General features: G+C 41.3%; 1 protein-coding gene and 1 pseudogene across 6 annotated transcripts in view; one reads left to right on the top strand and one right to left on the bottom strand.

The window, feature by feature from the left end:
* The first annotated feature begins 9,781 nt into the window (after nucleotides 1–9,781).
* PIKFYVE (phosphoinositide kinase, FYVE-type zinc finger containing) overlaps nucleotides 9,782–22,602 on the top strand; it is a 92,099-nt gene continuing 79,278 nt past the window's right edge. Inside the window, exons 1-6 of one of the 6 annotated variants that reach the window (XM_058439043.1) lie at nucleotides 13,117–13,170; nucleotides 15,046–15,226; nucleotides 17,449–17,598; nucleotides 17,883–17,918; nucleotides 20,575–20,693; nucleotides 21,399–21,570. In XM_058439043.1, the coding sequence (XP_058295026.1) occupies nucleotides 15,055–15,226; nucleotides 17,449–17,598; nucleotides 17,883–17,918; nucleotides 20,575–20,693; nucleotides 21,399–21,570 (649 nt within the window). In that variant the 5' untranslated portion in view covers nucleotides 13,117–13,170; nucleotides 15,046–15,054. Of the gene's footprint in view, nucleotides 9,952–11,334; nucleotides 11,457–13,116; nucleotides 13,171–15,045; nucleotides 15,227–17,448; nucleotides 17,599–17,882; nucleotides 17,919–20,574; nucleotides 20,694–21,398; nucleotides 21,571–22,602 lie in introns of those variants that run through there. The other 5 variants (XM_058439052.1, XM_058439044.1, XM_032754729.2 and 2 more) reach the window with 5 other exon arrangements.
* On the bottom strand, nucleotides 12,863–13,516 carry LOC131384408 (myosin light chain 6B-like; annotated as a pseudogene).

Here is a 22,602-nt window from a genome sequence, read left to right as displayed (position 1 = left end):
ACATAGGCTAGATTTATGTTTCACTTTACACAAACATCTCAGTGTAACAAAGAGTAACAGAGCAGTATTGATGCCAGCATATCTCGCCTCCAGCCACAGGGCGGTTTTCTCCTATCTCAGAATAGAACGAATGGTCAGCTTTACACTGAGACATTCCATTCCCAGGGACGAGCAGGAGACAGAAACCTTCCTCTTAACTGCAAAGAGGCCCCCCTCTTTCACTACACCTCCTCAGCACAGACCCTTCACGGGTGTCAGGCTAGGGGATGTAAGGCCTTTCCTTTCCCACGAGGTCGTATCTCAGGCTGTCTCAGTTGGGGGAAACCTTGGACAATACCCAGGCTTTCTTGGGCAGAGGTCCCTGTGGCTTTCCACAGTGCATTGTGTCCCTGGTTAATAGAGAATGGAGAATGGTGATGACTTTTACTAGGCATACTGCTTGCAAACATATTGTTAACAAGGCACATCCTGCACAGCCCTAAATCAATTAAACCTTGATTTAATACAGCATATGTTTCTGTGAGCACAGGGTTGGGCTAAAGTTACAGATTAACAGCATCTCAAAGCAGAATAATTTTTCTTAGTACAGATCACAATGGACTTTCTTATGTCTTCCATTTCTACATAGACACAGTAACAATCTGATCTCTTTTTCTTTTCTCCACACTCTTAATTTTCATCTTGAATCTGATGCCCTAAGACACCTGAGACTGTAATTACTTTATATTATATCAGGTTCACATTGCTTATTACCCCTTTCTCACTACCGAAAGTAAGCATTCATATCCATTCTTGTTCCCAAAACACATCAAATACAGCACAATAAAAACATTGACTATAATTGAGAAAAATAAGGTTAAAAAATGAATAGCTATAGGATGTTATATAGAACCAAGGCAAATTCAATCATCAAACATGTTATATCAAATCCCAAACACTTGCTAGAGATGGCTGCAAATTTGGCTTTAAGCCAATGTAGTAGTAAAGGTGGCAGTTATTGGAGTCTCAGCATCTAAAACAGTGTTTCCTAAGCCAGTAATGGAGAAGTTCATTTTCCACGGAAAAATTTGGCCAGGTGCAGTGGCTCAAGTCTGTAATCTCAGCACTTTGGGAGGCCAAGGCAGGAGGGTTGCTTGAGGCTAGGAGTTTGCAACCAGCCTGGGCAACGTAGGGAGACCCTCTTTATACAAAACAAACAAACAAAAATTAGACAGGCAAGACTGCGCCTATAGCTATAGCTACCTGGGAGGCTGAAGTGGGAGGATCACTTGAGCCCAAGAATTCAAGGCTGCAGGTTCCAGTGAGCTATAATTGCACCACTGCACTCTAACTGGGGCAACCAAGCGAGACCCTATCTCTTAAAAAAATTATTTTTCAGATCCCTAGGATTGACATTAAAATATTGCTATAAATATACATAAAACTAGATATATGCTCCTTAGGCTGACAGCTCTTACACAACTGTAAAATAAAAAAATTTATAGATAAAATGACTAGAAAGAAAAGTAGAAAACAACACATTACCATTAATATCACTTAAATATAACAAATAACATTTAGCTGAAATTAAATTACTTCTTGAAATGGGAAGATGAAGCTCACTGGTTATGTGCACGTTCTTTTTTTTTTTTTTTTTTTTTTGAGACAGAGTCTCACTCTGTCGCCCAGACTGGAGTGCAGTGGTGCAATCTCAGCTCACTGCAAGCTCCACCTCTTGGGTTCACGCCATTCTCCCTCCTCAGCCTCCCGAGTAGCTGGGATCAGCCTCCTGAGTAGCTGGGACTACAGGCGCCCACCACCACGCCTGGCTAATTTTGTTTTTGTATTTTTAGTAGAGACGGGGTTTCACCATGTAAGCCAGGATGATCTCGATCTCCTGACCTCGTGATCCACCAGCGTTGGCCTCCCAAAGTGCTGGGATTACAGGCGTGAGCCACCACACCTGGCCATGTGCACGTTCTTTTTTACATAGCCAGCCTATTTTACTGGATGACATATGATGGTTCATTTAGCCCAGCACCCCTCTCTATTTGGTTAATATTGCATGTGTTGACATCATTTGTCTTTCATTTAGCCAGTAAAAGAATCTGAGTATTTTAATAGTCAGGCCCCAAATACTGTTATAAACACAAATGGAAACATGGGCCATGAAATTTCTGTAAGCATTTGGTTTTGAGACACTCATCCAGATAACGGGATTCTCATAAATATTCTAAGGTGGTTGTATTTTCATTTTGATTATCTAAAAAAAACTGAGGTAGAAAGAATAGAGCTTGGTCATTGATTGTCCATGAAGATTATGAGAGAGAGAACGGCAAAAGGGAATTCTGAATTTGGAGTTTGGGAGACAAGGTGCAGTTCAACAAGGAAGGAATATACATAGAGTCACAGATTTGATGGCCAAGATCATGGGTTAAGTTTAAGGTTTCTTAACTTTGCCATGCCATGGGACAGCAAGATGATATCCAGGAGGCAGTTGGGCTCATCTGCAGTTCAGAAAGGGTGGGCTGGAGAAAGAAATGTGGGAATCTTTAGCATGTGTTGATAACAGTTGAAGACAGAGTATATATTATCCAGGACTTCAAAGTAAGGAGAAAAGTCAACCTCAATGAGAACTCTGAGGGACACATATCTTTTTTTTTTTTTTTTTTTTGAGACGGAGTCTCACTGTCGCCCAGGCTGGAGTGCAGTGGCGTGATCTTGGCTCACTGCAGGTTCCGCCTCCTGGGGTTCACGCCATTCTCCTACCTCAGCCTCCCGAGCAGCTGGGATTACAAGCGCCCACCACCTCGCCCGGCTAATTTTTTGTATTTTTAGTAGAGACGGGGTTTCACCGTGTTAGCCAGGATGGTCTCGATCTCCTGACCTCGTGATCCGCCCGCCTCGGCCTCCCAAAGTGCTGGGATTACAGGCGTGAGCCACCACGCCCAGCTAGGGACACATATGTTAAAGGTCAGGTAGAGGAAAAGGAGCCCCCACAAAGAGAATGAGAAGGAGAGTCTGGGGGTTAACAAAGAATCAGCAGAGCCTGATGTCATAGAAGCCAACAGACAAGAAAGTTTTCAAAAAAAGAGGGAGTACTACAGAGAGATTAAAAAAAAAGACAGGGTCTGAAAATAATTTTAGCAAAAAGAAGACCTCTTGAATGCACTTTTAGTAAAAAGGCTCTATGAGGATGAAGAAGATAGAAGTGGAATGGTTCTATGAGGATCAGAAGATAGAAGCCATACTACTGGGGACTGAAGCATGAATGGGGGGTATGGAAAGGGAGACAAGAAAACCTTTTCAAGAAGGTTGATTACAATTGTAAAGTGAAGAAAAATACTTTTTTATTTTTGATACGGAGTCTGGCTCTGTCACCCAGGCTGGAGTGCAGTGGCCCGATCTTGGCTCACTGCAACCTCCACCTCTAGGGTTCAAGTGATTCTCCTGCCTCAGTCTCCTGAGCAGCTGGGATTACAGGCGTGGGCCACCACGCCCCGCTATGTTTTGTATTTTTAGAGAGATGGCGTTTCACCATATTGGCCAGGCTGGTCTCGAACTCCTGACCTCAAGTGATCTGCCCGCCTTGGCATCCCCAAGTGTTGGGATTACAGGCGTGAGCCACCACGCCCGGCGGAAAAATGCTTTTAAAAGTCTTAGTCAACATACTACTGATGCCTACATATTTTAAAAAATCATTTGTATTACTTCCATGTTGGTTGTTTTGGTTAGAATGGATTTGATTATATTGCTTTCATGTCATTTGTGTTGGTTTGTATTGGATGTTTCCTTTTTGTTTCTTTAATGTTTAAATGGCTGTGACAAATGTCTTTATCTTACTTTTTTAAAACACAGATCGGCCGGGGGCGGTGGCTCACGCTTGTAATCCCAGCACTTTGGGAGGCCGAGGCGGGTGGATCACGAGGTCAGGAGATCGAGACCACGGTGAAACCCCGTCTCTACTAAAAATACAAAAAAAAATTAGCTGGGCGTGGTGGCGGGCGCCTGTAGTCCCAGCTACTCGGAGAGGCTGAGGCAGGAGAATGGCGTGAACCCGGGAGGTGGAGCTTGCAGTGAGCCGAGATTGCACCACTGCACTCCAGCCTGGGCGACAGAGCGAGACTCCGTCTCAAAAAAAAAAAACACACACACAGATCAATTCTTTGGGCTAGATTGCTAGAATGGGAATTATTGGATCATGAAGTATAAATATATTTAAGGTGCTTGTTAAATCCACCAAATCATTTTCTAGGGGGGAATACACCAATTTATATTTTCACATGCAGTGTAAGAGAGTGCTAATTTTATTGCATCCTAGCTGGAACTGAGTTTCATAATTTTTACAAACATGTTTGCATCCCTAATAAAAGGAATTGGTGCTCCTTTGAGAGCTGATTGATTCTAGGCCCAGGGCAGGGAAAGTTCAAGATGAGCCTGCTGGCTCAAAAAGTAAGGAAGTGCTCTCAACAAATTAGGTATAGCAAGAATATGCCTCAACACAGTAAAGGTTATATATGACAAACCAACAGTTAACATCATTTCAACAGTAAAAAAGAGCTTTTCCTCTAAGGTCAGGAACACGACCAGGACATGCACTCTTGCTGCTTCTATTTAACATAGTATTAGAAGTCCTAGTCAGGGCAATTAGGCAAGATAATGAAATAAAAGGCATCCAAATTGAAAAGGAAGAAATTAAATTGTACCTGTTTGCAGATGACATGATTTTTTTTTTTTTTTTGAGACAGAGTCTTACTCTGTCACCCAGGCTGGAGTGCAGCAGTGAGATCTCGGCTCACTGCAACCTCTGCCTCCTGGGTTCAAGAAATTCTCCTGCCTCAGCCTCCCGAGTAGCTGGGACTACAGGCATGCACCACCATGCCTGGCTAATTTTTGTATTTTTAGTAGAGACGGGGTTTCAGCATGTTGGCCAGGCTGGTCTCGAACTCCTGACCTCATGATCTGCCCACCTCTGCCTCCCAAAGTGCTGGGATTACAGGCGTGAGCCACCACGCCTGGCAGATTACATGATCTTATACATAAAAAACCCTAAAGACTGCACCAAAAAACTATTAGAATAAACAAATTTAGTAATGTTGTAGGACATAAAATCAGTATACAAAAATGAGTACTGTCTCTAAATATTAACAGTGAACTATCTGAAAGAGAAATCAATAAAACAGTCCTATTTGCAATAGCTACAAAAATATATTAAAATACTTAGAAATAAATACGGGCCAGGTGTGGTGGCTCACACCTGTAATATCAGCACTTTGGGAGGCCGAGGCGGGTGAAGCATGAGGTCAGGGATTTGAGACCAGCCTGGTCAACATGGTGAAACCCCGTCTCTACTAAAAATACAAAAAAAATTAGCTGGGTGTAGTGGCAGGCACCTGCAATCCCAGCTACTCAGGAGGCTGAGGCAGGAGAATCACTTGAACCTGGGAGGCAGATGTTGCAGTGAGCCGAGATGGCACCACTGCACTCCAGCCCGGGCGACAGAGTGAGACTCCATCTCAAAAAAATAAAAAAAATAAAAAAAAATAAATAAATTTAACAGAAGTAAAAGACCTGCACACTGAAACCTATAAAACATTGATGAAAGAAACTGAAGAAGATAGAAATAAATAGACATCTCATGTTTACGGGTTGAAAGAATTAATATTGTTAAAATGTCCAAAGTGGTCCAGAGATTCAATGCAATCCCTATAAAAATTCCAATGACTTTTTTGCACAGCTAGAAAAAAAACTCTATAATTCCTATGGAATGACAAAGGAGGCTGAATAGCTAAAGAAATCTTGAGCAAAAAGAACAAAGCTAGAAGCATCATACTGCTTGATCTCAAAATATACTACAAAGCTACAGTAATCAGAACAGCATGGTACTGGCAGAGAAACAGACAAACCAACTGAACAGAATGAAGAATCTATCAGTTAATAGGATTGCTCATTAAAAAAAAAAAAAAAACGAAAAAAAGAATAAAGAGTCCAGAAGTAAATCTACCCATTTACAGTCAATTGTTCAGTAAGGGGCGAAGAATACACAATAGGGAAAGGATATTCTCTTCAACAAGTAGTAATGGGTAAATGGGATATCCATATGCAGGAGAATTAAATTAGAGTCTTATCTCATACCATATATAATAATCAACTCAATAAATTGAAGATGTATGTGTACCACCTGAAACTGTAAAACTACTAGAAAAAAATGAGAGGGAAAAGCTCCATGACATTGGTCTGAGTAGTGATTTTTTAGATATCACCCCAAAAGCACAGGCTACAAAAGCCAAATAGACAAATGGGATTACATAAAACTGAGCAAGGGTTACAATCAACAGACTGAAGAGACAACACAGAACAGGAGCAAATATTTGCCAGCCACACATCTGATAAAGGGATAATATCCAAAATATATAAGGAACTCAAACAAGTCAATAGTAAGGAAACAAATAATCTGATTATAAAATGGGCAAAGGATGTGAATAGACATTTCTCAAAAGAGGACATACAAATGGCCAACAGGTATACGAAAAAAAAGTTCAACATAATTAATCATCAGACAAACGCAAATTAAAACCACAATGAGAGATATCACTTCACACCTATTACAATGGCTATATCAAAAAGACAAAAGACAACAAGATTGGAGAGAAAATAGAGAAAAGGAAACCCTTGCACACTGTTGGTAGGAATGCAAATTAGTACAGCCATTATGGAAAACAGTATGGAAGTTGCCAAAAAATTTAAAAATAAAACTATCATGTGATCCAGCCATCCCACTACAGGGTATATATCCAAAAGAAATAAAATCACTATTTTTTCTTTTATTGAAATTTAAAAAAATCTTTTTATAGAGATGGGGTCTTGCTATGTTGACCAGGCTGGTGTTGAACTCCTAGTCTCAAGCAATCCTTCCATCTTGGCCTCCCAAAGTGCTAAGATTACAGGCACAAGCCACCGTGCCCAGCCAAAATCACTATTTTGAAGAGGTATCTGCACTTCCATCTTTATTGCAGTATTATTCACAATAGCCAAGATATGAAATCAACCTAAGTGTCCATCAGTGAACAACTGAATGAAGAAAATGTGGGGCTGGGCACGGTGGCTCACGCCTGTAATCCCAGCACTTTGGGAGGCTGAGGCAGGTAGATCATGAGGTCAGGGGTTCAAGACCAGCCTGGCCAAGACAGTGAAACCCCGTCTCTACTAAAAATACAAAAATTAGCCAGGTGCAGTGACAGGCACCTGTAATCCCAGCTACACGGGAGGCTGAGGCAGGAGAATAGGGGTGGGGTGGAGGTGGCGGGGTGGGGCGGAGGGCAGAGATTGCAGTGAGCCCAGATCGCACCACTGTACTCCAGCCTTGGTGACAGACTCCATGTCAAAAAAATAAAATATAATAAAATGTGGTATATATATACTGTGGAACATTATTCAGCCTTAAAAAGTAAGGAAATTCTGTCTTTTGTGACAACATGGATGAACCTGGGGACATTATGTTAAGTGAAATAAGCCGGGTACAGAAATATACCACAAGATCTCATATATATGGAATCTAAAAATGTTGAACTCATACAAGTAGTGGGTAGAATGGTGGTTGCCAGGAGTAAGGGGTGGCAGAGAGAGAAAAAGAACAAAAAGTAAGATGTGCTCAAAAAGTAATGGAGGCATGTCAAATGGACTCAGGAGTCTGCTGGAAGGGGCTCACACCAGCCAAGGCGGGGACACCTGGAGCACAGAAATGAATAGTGGCAGTAATGAACTATAACAGGTTGGAAAAAAATGAGTCCAAAGTCATACTAACCAATATAAAGAAAGAAAGAAAAAGATGGAACGCTATTAGTTGCAGTAAAATTCAACTAATACATATAGAGGAATAGAAGTATAATATCATCAAACAATAATTGATTCAGCAAGAATCCTAAATCTGTGCTTGAATGAAAATTTTTGAGGAGGATATATACACAGACAAATAATCTCTCTACAGATAAAATTCATCTGGAATTAATTTTGGATGTCTAGTGTGAAGTGAGAATCTAAAATTTTTTTTTGCAAAAACAGTAGCCCAGTTTTCAATCTCTTTTCCACAGAAATTAAACTGTAAGCTAATATAGATATTAGACGGTAAGCTTCTTGAGGACATGGACTGTGTAATGTTCATATATATTTTTATTTTTTAGGCTAGTCAAGTGAAGCACTAGGATATGTTCATAATTTTATCCTTAGTGCAGTGCTTCTATAACTAACACATTGCAGGTTAAATGAGGGACTCAAAAATATTTGTGGAGTGCACTTTTTTTTTTTTAACCATAGATGGAGTTTCTACATACACTGCAGTCGTCGTAGCTGGGCAATTTATTGTTTTCATATGATCTCTGTACCTATTTTATACTTTATCGTAGGTTCATGAAATATTAACATATGGTGATAATTACGAGGGCCTTTTTTGCTTATCTTAAATTTTTTTTTTTAAATTTTTTAAAGGAAGGCAGAGACTTGAGCACCTTTATGGGCTGAGGAGGCAGAGTCATTGGAAAAGGGGAGGTTGCAGATATGGTGCAAGCTCCCAGACAGGAGAGGGTGAATTGGGGGCCAAAAGGATTGAGCTGGGGAAGAAGAGGCCCCTTCCTCAGAGAGATGAGGGAGCAAGGCAGACCAGGGCAGATGTGGATGTAGGTAAATGTTGTGGTGGCGGGGGAATTAGGTTGTTAAGGGTCACGCCCAGATACCTTGGGATTTTTCACTTGGGTATAAAATAAGATTCTCTGATGAGAATGATAGTCAAGGTAATGTGGGGGTCGTGGTGGTGATCTGACGCAGCAGTAATAAGGAATGGGAGAAGCTGACTACAGACTCCCAGAAAGATTGCTGAAAGGCCCAGCTGAGGATGGTGACGGGGATTTGCACTGGAATCAACCTGCAGGTTTCGATGGTACTTTCCAACTCAAGGAAAACTGGGTTGGGATTTGACAAAACTCTTGAGGAAAAGGACTCAGAATTTAAAACTGCATTTCCCTTTAGGTTTCGTCTGCTTTCCATCCTCCCCTACCAAGCCCCACAACTGCGGCGGGCATGTTTTCTGCAGTTACCTGCACTGCGCTCTCAGCAGGACAGAAATGACGAATAACTCTAGCCAAGCTGAGCAAGATAGGGCTTGGGCTTGGTAACTTTATTTGCATCAGCATTTGCAACACAACACCTAAATGAAAAAATTAACTATAAAGCCAACATCACTTACTCTGGGTCAGGGAACTGTGCCATTCGCTTTAAGTGCATTTACTTAATCTCAAAAAAGTATTAAGAAGTGAGTCCTTTTATTAATCCGACTTTACACACCAGAGGTCTAAGGCCTAAATAAATGAGCAATTTGTTTAAGATCATATGGCTGGTTATTGGCGGAGTCATCCAAGTCTGGAAACACAGTCATCGCTAACTCCGGTTCAGTGCTACACGAGTGAACTGTCTACAACAAAGCAATAACATCTTGAGTGTCCACAGTATCGAACACATACGGTAACCGCAGTCCAGGCAGCACCCGTGCAGTGCCCAGAGCACCAAGCACCCATCCGTTGACCCCGCACGCGTGACGCTCACGCGCGCAGTCCCCCTGGCTTCTTCCAGGAAGGTTGAAGCGGCCTAATCTCGGCCAAAAGATCAGGACGACTCGATCTGGGCTGGACTCCTTCTGCCTGAGCATCTGATCCGAGAGTCGGCCGGGCTGGGAGGAGCCGGCCCCCGGGAAAGATTTCGGATTGGGGGACAGGAAAAAAAGAGGGCGGAGTCTTGGGGGGGCGGGGGAAGCGAGAAGCCGCATCAACCATGTAAGCAGCTTCGCTTCCTGCCGCAACCGTCCGCGGCCTGAGGAACCCACGGCCGTGCTCGGGGGCCGACTTCCGGGGGCTGAGCCGTTGAAGCGGAGGCTGGGGTGGGGGGCAGCCGGGGCGGCCGGGGCGGCCGGGGCGGGAGGCGCAGGTAAGGGAGGGGGCCTAGAGCTTGGCCGGCTGGGGCTCAGCATGGGAAGGAGGCCGGTATGGGGAGCTCCTGGGCCAGAGCTGAGGTGAAAGTGAGAACCAGGGCTCCACAGCCGGGGGCTAGGGCCTGGCTGCGGCTGAGCAAGGAAGGGCAGAGAATTTGTCTTTAGAATTAGCTGGTCCTCCCGATTCCCCGGCTGCCTTGTCTGGCGAGTGGGGACGGAAGCCGGGTGGGGCCCTTGAGATTTCCTTGGAAACATTTGAAGTTCCTTTGCCTCTTTCTCGACGCTTACGCCTGAACTTATTTAAGGAGGGGAAGAGTCCAGTTGCTTTTCCCTCTGAGTGCATGAGTTCTGAGTTTGTCAGAGGCGCATCCGTAGGCTGGAAAAGAAAGTTCATGAGCTGCAGAAATGATACCAACCGTGGTGGTTCAAATATGTGTTTGTCTTTTTAAATGCTTGCCTCTGCTATTTGAGACGATTCGATTTCAACTTAGGTTTCGGAGTTTCTTGAGGAGGAGCCTTATTTCCCAATTAGTGTTTACCCTTTGCTTAGAATGTTCCCAACAAAAGGATGAAAATGGAATGTGTTGGAAACTTTTAGGACTTAGGGGTTTTCTGCTCAATCAGAGGTTATTCCTAAGACAGTCAAGAAATATAAGAAGTGCTAGAATTCTGTATACAGCAAGTTATTCGTGTGTATCTGATGTGTATACATTATTCATTATCTAGTATTGACGCAGTGCATCCTGTGTTGTAAAATATGTCCAGTGTTGACAATAGAGGTAGTTGCTTGGTATAGTGTACTTATTTCTGATTTGAGTCCTTTTTTTGGCACTCTAAAACTCCCACTCTGTCAGTTTTCTTACAAAAAATGTTCTTTCCTTCTTTTGTGTTTGTGACAAAGATTATGTAGGTTAAATCTCTTCCTTGGAGCAAGGCTAATTTCCTGTGTTCTCCCTTTTTCTGCTTTCTGGATCGTGCTCTGGTTTTCCTTTAGCCGTGTTGGTCAAAAATTGAACAAGAACTCTTTGTTGATAGAAGCTAACATTTCCAATATTCAGCTTTCCTAAATTATTACATTTCCAGTTTTTTTTTTTCTTTTTGAGAGACAGAGTCTCGCTCTGTCCCCCAGGTTGGAGTGCAGTGGCACGATCTCCGCCGACTGCAACCTCCGCCTCCCAGGATTCAGGCGATTCTCCTGCCTCAGCCTCCTGAGTAGCTAGATTACAGGCGCTCGACACCACACTCGGCTAATTTTTGTATTTTTAGGGGAGACGGGGTTTCACCATGTTAGCTAAGCTGGTTTTGAATTCCTGACCTCAGGCAATTCACCCGCCTCGGCCTCCCAAGGTGCTGGGATTACAGGCGTGAGCCACCGGGCGGGGGTCTCCCTCCCTCGCGCAGGCTGGAGTGAAGTGGTGTGATCTCGGCTCACTGCAGTCTCCGCCTCCCAGGCTCAAGGGATTCTCCTGCCTTGGCCTCCCAAAGTGCTGGGATCACAGGTGTGAGCAACCACGTCCGGCCTTTACTGACTGGCTTCTGATAGTTTGTAGTAGGTCTGCATATATTAGCAGCCTTAATTAGAAATGGTGAAGTATTGATGATATATCAGAAGGCTTTGGGTAGGTAGGTTAATAGGACTGATTACCACTCAGGAAAGAGTCCTAATTTATATTTTAAAGCATCGTTAAGCTGCTAAAGAGTGAGAGTTGTAAGATAATTTTTTCAGGGCCCTAGTGTCATTATGTAATTATTAGGGTTAACTATATGATCGGGTTTATATTTCAGAGACTACACTTGCTAAGTGTTTTCATGGGAATTTTTATCTTATTTCCAAAGCCAAGTATAATTTTTGTATAGATAACCTTTAGAAGTAATTCTAAGACTCTTTAGGCAGAATGCCATCTCTGCTTCTGACATTACTTGTGTCAAAGTAGAATGTAGGCTGTTTTCCAGGGGTGGTTGTTACGGCTATCACATTATCGTTTCTCTCCAGAGCTCTTTTTTTTTTTTTTTTTCCCTAAATAAAATAGAGATGAAGTCTCGCTATGTTGACTAGGCTGGTCTGGAACTCCTGGCCTCAAGCCATCCTCCCGTCTCAGCCTCCTAAAGTGCTGGGATTACAGGCATGAGGCCACAGTGCTTGGCCTCTTTTTTTTTTTTTTTAATAAAAAAACTTTTTTTTGAGTGTATACTTGATCAGTTATCACTTACTTCCCAGCACTTTTTGCTGAATTGTCATGACACTTCAGAAGGATTGTTGATTATTCTTCTCAATGGAAGATATTAGAAACCTTCCTTCCCCTTCTTCTTCCTTTTCTCCTTACTCTTTCCTTCCCCTTCTTCTTTTTCTTCCCCCCCCAATAAACATGTATTGCCAAAATTCTGTTTAAGTCAGTGGTTTCATTTCTGCCTTAATTTATTAATTAAATTATTGATCAGACAAAGCCTTTAGTTAGAGAACGCGGATAGGCTAAAAGGAAAGTGTGAAGAGCTACAAAAGTAATTTTGATTTAAGTAATACTTTTGGGGTGAGACTTGGGGTATAGTGACAGTTCTACTGCTGTCTCTGTGACCCCCAAGAAAGTTGTTTTAGGTTCAGTGTACCTTGGTTACCTCAAAGGTAAAATGTAATAAAGCCAGCTGTGTGGTGCCTTCCAGGATTGTAAGAATAAAATGAGATGGTAGCTATGATTTTGAATGTGAAAAGCATTTTACCAAGACTGTAATGTCCTCTTTGTAAAGTGGAGACTAGATTATAAACTATAGTATATATATATATTGTGTTCTCCAAGGGAGAGGAACCTTGTCTTTATTTTGAAACAGTAGGTAGCCTCCTGGTGGCTGGACCATGCTTCTGCCTATGGGGCCCAGTGTCTGGGCCCTAGGGATCTACAGAGCTCAGTATGCTTAGGAGTGTTTCAGGAAGGCCTCCTAGTTGATGCTGTCCTCATGTCCTGCCAGAACAGTCTCCATCTCCTCCTCAGCCATCTTCTCTCCCAGGGTGGTGAGGACTTGTCTGAGCTCTGCTCCCGTGACTTTGCTGTTCCCCTCCTTGACTAACACATGGAACCCCCTCCAAGTAGTCCTCATATGTGCCTTGGTTCCGCTTCTTGGCTGCTGCCTGGAGCATGGGCAGAAAAGTCTTGAAGTCCACATGCCGGGACTTCAGCTCATCACTCTTGGGGTTCCCCAGGACCTTCATCACCTTGGCACTGGTGAGGTTCTGGTCCAGGGCCCCCATCATGTCCCCAAACTGGCTGTACAGGATCTTGCCATCCCCCACTCAGTTAAACAGCTTGAAGGCCACCTTGAACTCCTCCAGCTGGTCTTTGTTAAACTTGATCACCACTTTGGAGAGATCAACTGGGGGCTCCTTGGTTTTCTCAGGTGCCTGGGGGATGGGATAGCTGGCTCAGCTTTGGTCTTGGCTGGAGGGGCCCATACTGCTGCTGGTTTGGCAGCAGCTTTGGAGATGGAGGGCTCTGTTGGTTCCTCCCAGAATATCCTTGGGAGGCATGATGTCTGGTGGCCAAAGGTCAGTGTGCAGATGGGGACACCCATCTCCTGCAGGGTCCGTGTCTGGGCCAGACTACGGTAGTTTTTTTTTTTTTATGTGGATGGAGTTTTGCTCTTGTTGCCCAGGCTGGAGTGCAGTGGCATGATCTTGGCTCCCTGTAATCTCCGCCTCCCGGGTTCAAGCAATTCTCCTGTCTCAGCCTCCTGAGTAGCTGGGATTACAGGTACCCGCCACCATGCCCAGCTAATTTTTGTATTTTTGGTAGAGATGGGGTTTCACCATGTTGGCCAGGCTGGTCTCGAACTCCTGACTTCAGGTGATCCGCCCACTTCGGCCTCCCAAAGTGCTGGGATTATAGGTGTGAGCCACCATGCCTGGCCCAGTCTACGTTATTTTAATGATTAGAGTTATCCATGGTTCTTCTCTTTGAAATATAAATCAATATGGCAGAAAATAGTACTTTTCTGTAACTTCCATCTGGTGATGTGGTTAGCTTTATTGCTTTGGTTGAAATATGATTTTTTGGTTATTTAGAAACAAAGCCCTTTAAGCCCTTTAAGATCATAAGACATAAGATCATCTTAATGTCTATGAATTGAGGCTTAAAGGGAGGAAAAACCAGGTTCATGTGTTTAGGAGCAAAGATAGTGGGGAACAACTTGTTGATTTGAATAGTTGTCATAGGTCACGAAGTGTAGCTTGAGGTAGTTGTTCAAGTTTTGTAGACATGTCATTAGAGGATGACTTTCATGTCCTCGTCTTAGAAATACAATGATTTTTATATTACTTTTTAAAATATAAAAGTTGAGGCCAGGCATGGTGGCTCATGCCTGTAATCCCAGCACTTTGGGAGGCCGAGGCGGGTGGATTACCTGAAGTAAAGGAGTTCGAGACCAGCCTGGCCAACATGGTGAAACCCCATCTCTACTGAAAATACAAAAAATTAACTCGGCGTGGTGACTGCGTGCCTATAGTCCCAGCTACTCAGGAGGCTGAGGCAGGAGGATCACTTGAACCTGGGAGGCGGAGGTTGCGGCGAGCCGAGATCATGCCACTGCACTCCAGTCTGGGCGACAGAGCAAGACTCCATCTCAAAAAAAAAAAAAAAAAAAAAAGTTGAAATAAGGAAAATAAGACTGAAGAATTTATATGTGTGTTGTATAACTAGCTTCCCCCCATAACTTTAAAAAGCTGTTGTGTATCCCTTCTTCCGAAACATCTTAAAATGAAAGAGATAGAAATGATGTGAAAATGCTTATTTTTCTTTCTGCCTGCTCACATTAATGCTTTACCTCCAAATTTTTATTAATTTAAGTGTTTTCTATAATTTGAATAGTAATGTTTAAAATTGAGTTGGTTATCAGATCATAGTTTTAGATGACTGGGGCTCTTATGATTTAGACAGCAGTGTTTTCAGTCCTTTGGAATATGTGAAGCTAGATTTATTTACTGTTTGTTTTCATAGTCTGAATTTTCACAGAATAGGATTTTCTGGATATTTCGATGCTGTTTGGAATCAACTTTTCAGCTTCCTGGGGAATTTAGATTTTTGTTTGTTTCTTTTGTTTTTCAGACTCATGAAATGGCCACAGATGATAAGACGTCCCCAACACTGGACTCTGCTAATGATTTGCCTCGATCTCCTACTAGTCCTTCTCATCTCACACACTTTAAACCTTTGACTCCTGATCAAGATGAGCCCCCTTTTAAATCAGCTTATAGTTCTTTTGTAAATCTCTTTCGTTTTAACAAAGGTAAGACTTATTAAAGAGGTTTCATTCAGGTCTGATTCTTTGAAATGCTCCTTTGTCTCCAGTAGCTCACCATGATCATATAGGGGTTAGTACTCTGTTCAGCTTTAATGTTGGCTCTGTAAGAAAGTGAAATATTAACAAGCTGATAGCTTTAATCGTAGGTCTCCAGGGTTTACTGCTGAAGAGAAAGCTAGAATTTTCACTGTAATATCATTAATTATTGGTAACTAAAGGTCTGGATTAAAAACTAAATGTTAGGCCAGGCGTGGTGCCTCACACCTGTAATCCCAGCACTTTGGGGAGGCTGAGGCGGGCGGATCATGAGGTCAGGAGATCAAGACCATCCTGGCTAACACGGTGAAATCCTGTCTCTACTAAAAATACAAAGAAATTAGCCGGGCGTGGTGGCGGGCGCCTGTAGTCCCAGCTACTCAGGAGGCTGAGGCAGGAGAATGGCGTGAACCTAGGAGGCGGGGCTTGCGCAAGTGAGCCGAGATCGTGTGACTGTACTCCAGCCTGGGCGACAGAGCGAGACTCCATCTCAAAAAAAATAAAATAAAATAAAAAACTAAATGTTAAAAGGAGATTTCTTTTAATAGAGAAAGTAGTCGTCTTTTTTTGTTATTCTTTTTTTCTTAATATACTTCAAGTTAGTTCATAGAATGGACTTTGTTCTTTTGGGGGTTAATAGCTAAAATATTTAAAGCAATGAAACTGAAAGGAACAGTACATGGGAGGAAAGGTTTATATTTTTCAAAAATTGGAAGCTGTCAGTAGGCTTCTTGTTGACTTAAAACTGTTAGACTAAGGTGTACATGTAATGACAGCAAATGGAAAGATACTTTTAAAATGAGCTCTTTTTAAGTAATATGCCTTGTACTTGGGACAAGAAGTAAAAAAACATGGCCTATATCTGTTGTCTTTCGTTTGTCTGTATTACTTGAAGTATGTTAGAAAGTAATTCTTGTTGTTGTATAGAATTTGGAGAGGTTAATAGTGTTAATTAACTCAGTAGAACCTTTAATAATATTAACTGAATTTTATTTATGATTATGTTTAAAGTGCTATGAAAACCCTTTAGTACATTTTTAAGACAATGATACTTAAAAAAAAAAAACTATTTTTTAGAAGAGTTTTAGATTTACAGAAAAATTGGGAAGATAGAATTTCTGTATACTCCTATACCCAGTTTTCCTTATATTAACATTTTACATTAGTCTGGTACATTTGTTACAATTAATGAACTATTATTGATAGATTATTAACTAAATTACGTATTTTATTTAGATTTCTTGAGTTTTTACCGGTTGTTCTTTTTATGTTCCAGGATCCCATTTGTCATACCACATTACACTTAGTTGTCATAAGACAATAAAATTTCTGTTTAGCAAATGTTTATTGGGTACTTCCTTTGTGCTGGGAACTGTTATAATAGTGTAAGGGATCTGTCCCATAAACAGACCCCAAAAATCCCTGCCTTCATATGAATCTTGCATTTTGTTTCCTTTAATATGCTCAAGAGGGGCCGGGCGCGGTGGCTCAAGCCTGTAATCCCAGCACTTTGGGAGGCCGAGGCGGGCGGATCACGAGGTCAGGAGATCAAGACCATCCTGGCTAACATGGTGAAACCCCATCTCTACTAAAAATACAAAAAATTAGCCGGACGTGTTTGCGGGCGCCTGTAGTCCCAGCTACTCGGGAGGCTGAGGCAGGAGAATGGCGTGGACCCGGGAGGCGGAGCTTGCAGTGAGCCGAGGTCACGCCACTGCACTCCAGCCTGGGGGACAGAGAAAGACTCCGTGTCAAAAAAAAAAAAAAAAAAAAAAATTATATGCTCAAGAAATTTCTAATGAAAAGTGAAACAAATAGAAGATCATATATACCAAGGGTGTGATTATTGGCCTGTAATTTTGCCCCCTTCTTTGAATTTTCTTTTTTTAAAATCTAGGCTGGGCACAGTGGCCTATGCCTGTAATTTCAGCACTTTGGGAGGCCGAGATGAGAGGATTACTTGAGGCCAGGAGTTCAATACCAGCCTGGGCAACATAGGGAGAACCTGCTTGTATTTAAAATTAAATAAATGAAAAAGGAAAAAAAATAATTTTTAGTTATGCATATAATACATGTATACATTGTTGCCTGAAAATTTCGTCTACTTCCTGCTCATTGCTGAACTCTCAGTCTTGGTTTTTCAAGTAATGCCAAGCGTTCTCTTGCTACAGAGAGAGCAGAAGGAGGCCAAGGAGAACAGCAGCCTTTGAGTGGAAGTTGGACCAGCCCTCAGCTCCCTTCAAGGACACAGTCTGTTAGGTCACCCACACCTTATAAAAAACAGCTTAATGAGGAACTCCAGCGGCGCTCTTCAGCATTAGGTAAAACAGTGTTCTCATTTCATTCCCTTCTATATGCTAGATTTTTCCACAGTCGTTGTGTTTCCTAGGTTGTTTATAGCAGGACTTAACTTTCCTGCTATTTGGAATAGTGAGATACTATTTGGAATAGTCAGGTACTGTTTAGAGTAAATAAAACTCTTACCTCGGTAGTGAAAGAATTTATTGACACCTGAAAAAGTTCTTAAACGTCTCATTAAACTTTAATTTAGGCAAGGCACAGATCTCTTGACTATTTTTTGATTAATTACTTGCTTGGGTTTCAGCAGAGAACAGTTTGCAACATCCCCAGGAGAACACAGGTTAGTTTCCACTTTGTGAATGAATTCTGCATCTGTTCTTGGGGTGCTAGTGAAATGTGATATGCATGCCTCTGGCTGCAGAACTCTGTCAACTCCATTACTGGGCTGCCACTTGCTCTTGGCCTTTTGTCCTTGTTGGGGTGCAAACTGTCAGTGTGGCTGAATAAGCCGAGCTCCTCTCATCTGTCTGTTTTCCATTCTGGTCTACTACCCAGTCATCTCCTTCATTTTCATGCTCTTCTGATGAGTATGGGCTGGGGATTGGTGTCAGAATTGAGAGATTAGAAAAAGAGAGGTGGTTTATGTTTTATTTCTGTCAGATTTTTCAACTTGGTGGAGTGGTTTGCCTAAATCAAGGTGACAAAGGAAGTGGGAGGTGGCATGATAGAGGGGAAGGGATGCAGCATTGGGAATTAGATGCCCCAGAACACCAGATCCCATCTGGTCTGGCTGATCTTCCCCCAGGTAGTGGTGGTTGGCAGAAGGATATTTTATTGTGAGTTCAGACTTGGTCAGCCAGAACAAAGAGAAACCAAGCAAAAGAAGAGTTTCTACCCGAGGACTGGCACAGAGCTGGCTGCATCACCTGCACAGGTTTTCTAGGGCAGTGAGCCTCAGCCAGGGTTCAGCCATTTGGAGGGAAGAATCAGAAGATGGGGAGTGGGAGAGGGAGAAAGAAAGGAGCTCTCCTTTTATTCCAGATAATCTCTATTTTAACTTTTAACCTCAGTAAACTCTCCTTAGCTCTTGAATCTGACCTACAACAACACTCTTTTTGTTGAGGGAGCTCTTTTGACCAAATCCCATGCTGAATTGAGTGTAGGATTTTTTTATTTCTAAAATCAAGTTAGACTAGAATGTAATATTTTAGGAGTTACAAATTGGCAGCCTGCCAAACCTTGCCATTGGTGTTATGATCAACTTGAACTTTAATATCTCCAGGTGGAGCCTTTACTGTCTAGTTTCCTTACTGTCTTTCTCAAGTCTACTTGATTATTTGATTCTATCTTGAAGGCATTTGAGCTTCAGAAGCCTGGTGTTGTTTGGCCAGTCAAGTTCTTTTCCCTATTAAAAGGGCTGTAATTCTATAATTTACTAGCTTTCCGACCTTAGGAAAGTTATTTAATTTTCTAATGTTCATTTTGCAAGAGAAGCAGCTAAGGCTATTTGCCTAAGGGCATAGAGCTAGACCAGATTTTCTCTCTGGGTCTCTTTCATCTTCAGCCAACATCTGTGATTCTCTTGGTTCCAAGAAGGGTCTCACTCATCCTTTTTCAGCGGATGATGCTATTAATACTTTCTTGTATTCCTAATTGGCTAAATGCAAGGGACTTCACAAGTTGTTGCCTGCTGCATAGAATCACAGCCGTTATGTTTCCAGTAGCTTCATCTGTCTCCTTTTTCAATTTGTAGATCATAGAGAATTGTTTTTTGTTTTGAGACTCAAGTTTAGTTATTCTAATACAGTAGCAAAACATCTGAGGTATGCGCTAAAATTAAGATATAACTTTATAGAAAGATAAAAGTTGCCAAAGTTCTCTAAAATAGGTACAATTTTGATCGTTACTTCAGTGATTACATTATCTTCGGAAATTCTTTGTGAACTTTAGATCCCAACCTCTCATTTCTTTGTAATTCTTTTTTTTCTCACCCAGCCAAAACAGCACCTATCTAGCAAATGGTGAGTTTGAGGAAGATTCAGAGTGGGGTATTTTCCAGTTTACTTTGCCATAGGTTATCAGGTTGATGGGTTTAAGCTAATAGGATGTTCATCCTTTTTGTCAAAACGTCTTTGCTTCATCCTTAGGTTTTGTAACTGCCAGAAATAGAAAGTTCAGTTGTAATTTTGGTCTAAATTAAGGAAATAATAAGTGACAACTTTGGTGGGCATACCCTGTTTTGGCCACGAGGCTGGAATTTGGGCTTATTAGTGATAGATTTGGCTTCAGTATTGCTATGTCAGGTATAAATGATCCTTTCCTATTTGGAGCTGCGGGGTTGGGGAAGTGACAGGGAAGGATAGGATTGGAGTTTTAGCAATTTTCTGGCAGTTTTAATTTGCTTGGACATAGGTCAGGTTTTACCATAGCAAAATTTGCCATCCTGGATGTTGTGAAGTCTGTCAGAATCTTTGAAAGCTGGGCTATTAAACTTCTTTCTGATCATCTTCTGCATGAGACTTTGGATATATGGTCTACAGATACAGACAGAACTGAACTGTTTGATCCTATTGCTTACCTGTTTGACTTTAGAGACCAAGCTAAGTTAACCCTCCTTGATTGCTTTTTGTTCTGCTAAATTTCTAGCACGCATTTATTAGAGGTTGGACCAAAGGGCTTAAGAAGTCATTAATGAATTTTGGACCATTTAAGTGACATTCCCATTCCAGGCCTGAAAACCATCAATGGTCTCAGACAATGCTTGTCTTAGGCAGCCTTGACTCGCTTGTAAAACAGCATTTTACATGAGAAGAAATACTTTCAGTAGCCTCTTACTCTTATAAAGACTTGTTTTAACTCTCAATTCATATAACTGGGTGGGAGAACATAATTATATGCCAACAATAAGAGGCAGTTTCCATCACATATACACCTTGTTGTATATAGATACTAGGGACTGTTAACAAGGTTGCTTTTTTTTTTTTAATCCAACTCAGACACAAGAAGGAAAGCAGAACCTACCTTTGGAGGTCATGACCCTCGTACAGCTGTTCAGCTTCGAAGCCTCAGCACAGTATTAAAACGCCTCAAGGAAATCATGGAGGGGAAAAGCCAGGTACTGTCTAGAGGCTTTGGAAGATTACTTATTAAGCGCTTATGGGGATCATGCCATACCTAATGAAAATGGCTTAATGCCACTGAAAGAAAGTTTAATTAGCGCCTCCTCCGGCTGTGAGCACCCTATTTTTATACATAAGTTCTTAATTTTATTGTAGTCTAATTTATCAGTTTTTTTCCCGTTATGCTTAGTGCTTTTTGTGTTCTGTTTAAGAAGTGTTTATCTAGTTCAGGGCAGTAGATATTCTCCTATGGTTTCTTCAAGAAGCTTTATTATTTCTGTCAAGTATAGGGGTCAGGCTTCCATTTTTCCTCATGGATGTCCAGTTGGATATAGTACCATTGTTTTTGAAAAGACCATCTTTCACTGATTGCATTATAAATTCCACCATAAGTCCATATACGTGTGAGGGTGTGTCAGGGCTCTCTTTTTCTGTTCCATACCTTTATTTTTTTCTATCCTTGTACCAGTACCCTGTCTAAAATTATTGTAGCATTAGAATAAGTCTTGATGGCTGGTAATATTAAGTCCTTCAATTTGTTCTTCTTCAAGATTGTCTTGGTTATTTTGACCTTTTGTATTCCCATATGAATTTTTGAATTAGTTTGTTTTCTGCAAAAGAAACCTTTGAGGATTTCATTTGCCATTGCATATTAATAATCAGTATTTTCAAGAAGCCTTCACACATTTTTATTGTTATAGGATAGTGACCTGAAACAATACTGGATGCCAGATAGCCAATGTAAAGAGTGCTATGACTGTAGTGAGAAATTTACAACCTTTAGGCGCAGACACCATTGCCGACTATGTGGGCAGATTTTCTGCAGTCGTTGCTGTAATCAAGAAATCCCTGGAAAATTTATGGGCTATACAGGTAAATGCATTTTATTGCCACTTTACAATTTTTAAAGGTCATAACTATAAAACACTTATAATACAGGATAGTTTTAAGCCAATTTCCATTTTGGGTTTTATGTGTAAGACATGGGGTCACAAAGGTGAGGGAGACACAGCTTTGCTTTTAAGAACTTTCCAATTGAATAATACAGTAGATGGGACTTATCATAAATAACTGGAGTAAAAGTGTATTTATTGTAGATGCTAGCAAAAAACTATAGGAACATTAAAATTTATTAGACAGGATCGTTAGATTACTAATTTAAATCACTATGAGAGTTTTCATTTTACAAAGTACAGATCTTCCTTGACATAATTACATGACACTGTGCTTTGGCAGTGAATTGTGTCTTACTCAGATTCTTCCATAAGGAACATAGTCAAATTTCAGCAATACAGAACATTTAAGTTATTTGTTGAAACAGAAAAAAACTGAACAATGGTGTGTTGATTTATACAGTGATTTGGGAGTAGAAGGTAGGCAGAAATTATCTGAAAAAGAACACTTAACATCTCTCATGTTATTTTTGTTACTGTGAAGATCTTTCTGTCTGCTCATTTTTTTCCACCTAAACTACTAAAGAGTTCAGAATCCCATTATCTGTCACCCAGAATCCCATTAGCTTTTACAACAGCTTTTTTGTTTGAAAATTATTTGTATTTCTTTTTTTTTTTTTTGTAATAATTTCAACTTTTATTTTAGATTCGTATTTGTTACATGGGTATATTTAGTGATGCTGAGATTTTGCATATGACTGATCCTGTCACCCAGGTAGTGAGTATGGTATCCAGTAGTTAGTTTTTCAAACCTTGCTCATCTTCCTTCCTCCCTGCTCTAGTAGTCCCCTCATCTACTGTTGCCATCTTTATGTCCTTATGTACTCAGTGTTTAGCTCCCACTTGTAAGTGAGAGCTTGCAGCATTTGATTTTCTGTTCTGTGTTAATTTACTTAGGATAGTGGCCTCCAGCTGCATCCATATTGCTGCAAGGGACATAATTTTGTTCTTT

Source organism: Hylobates moloch, unplaced genomic scaffold, assembly GCF_009828535.3.
Source record: "Hylobates moloch isolate HMO894 unplaced genomic scaffold, HMol_V3 SCAFFOLD_1, whole genome shotgun sequence".
Taxonomy (NCBI): domain Eukaryota; kingdom Metazoa; phylum Chordata; class Mammalia; order Primates; family Hylobatidae; genus Hylobates; species Hylobates moloch.
Note: the sequence above shows the minus strand (reverse complement) of the source record. Positions and strands in the feature narration are given on the sequence as shown.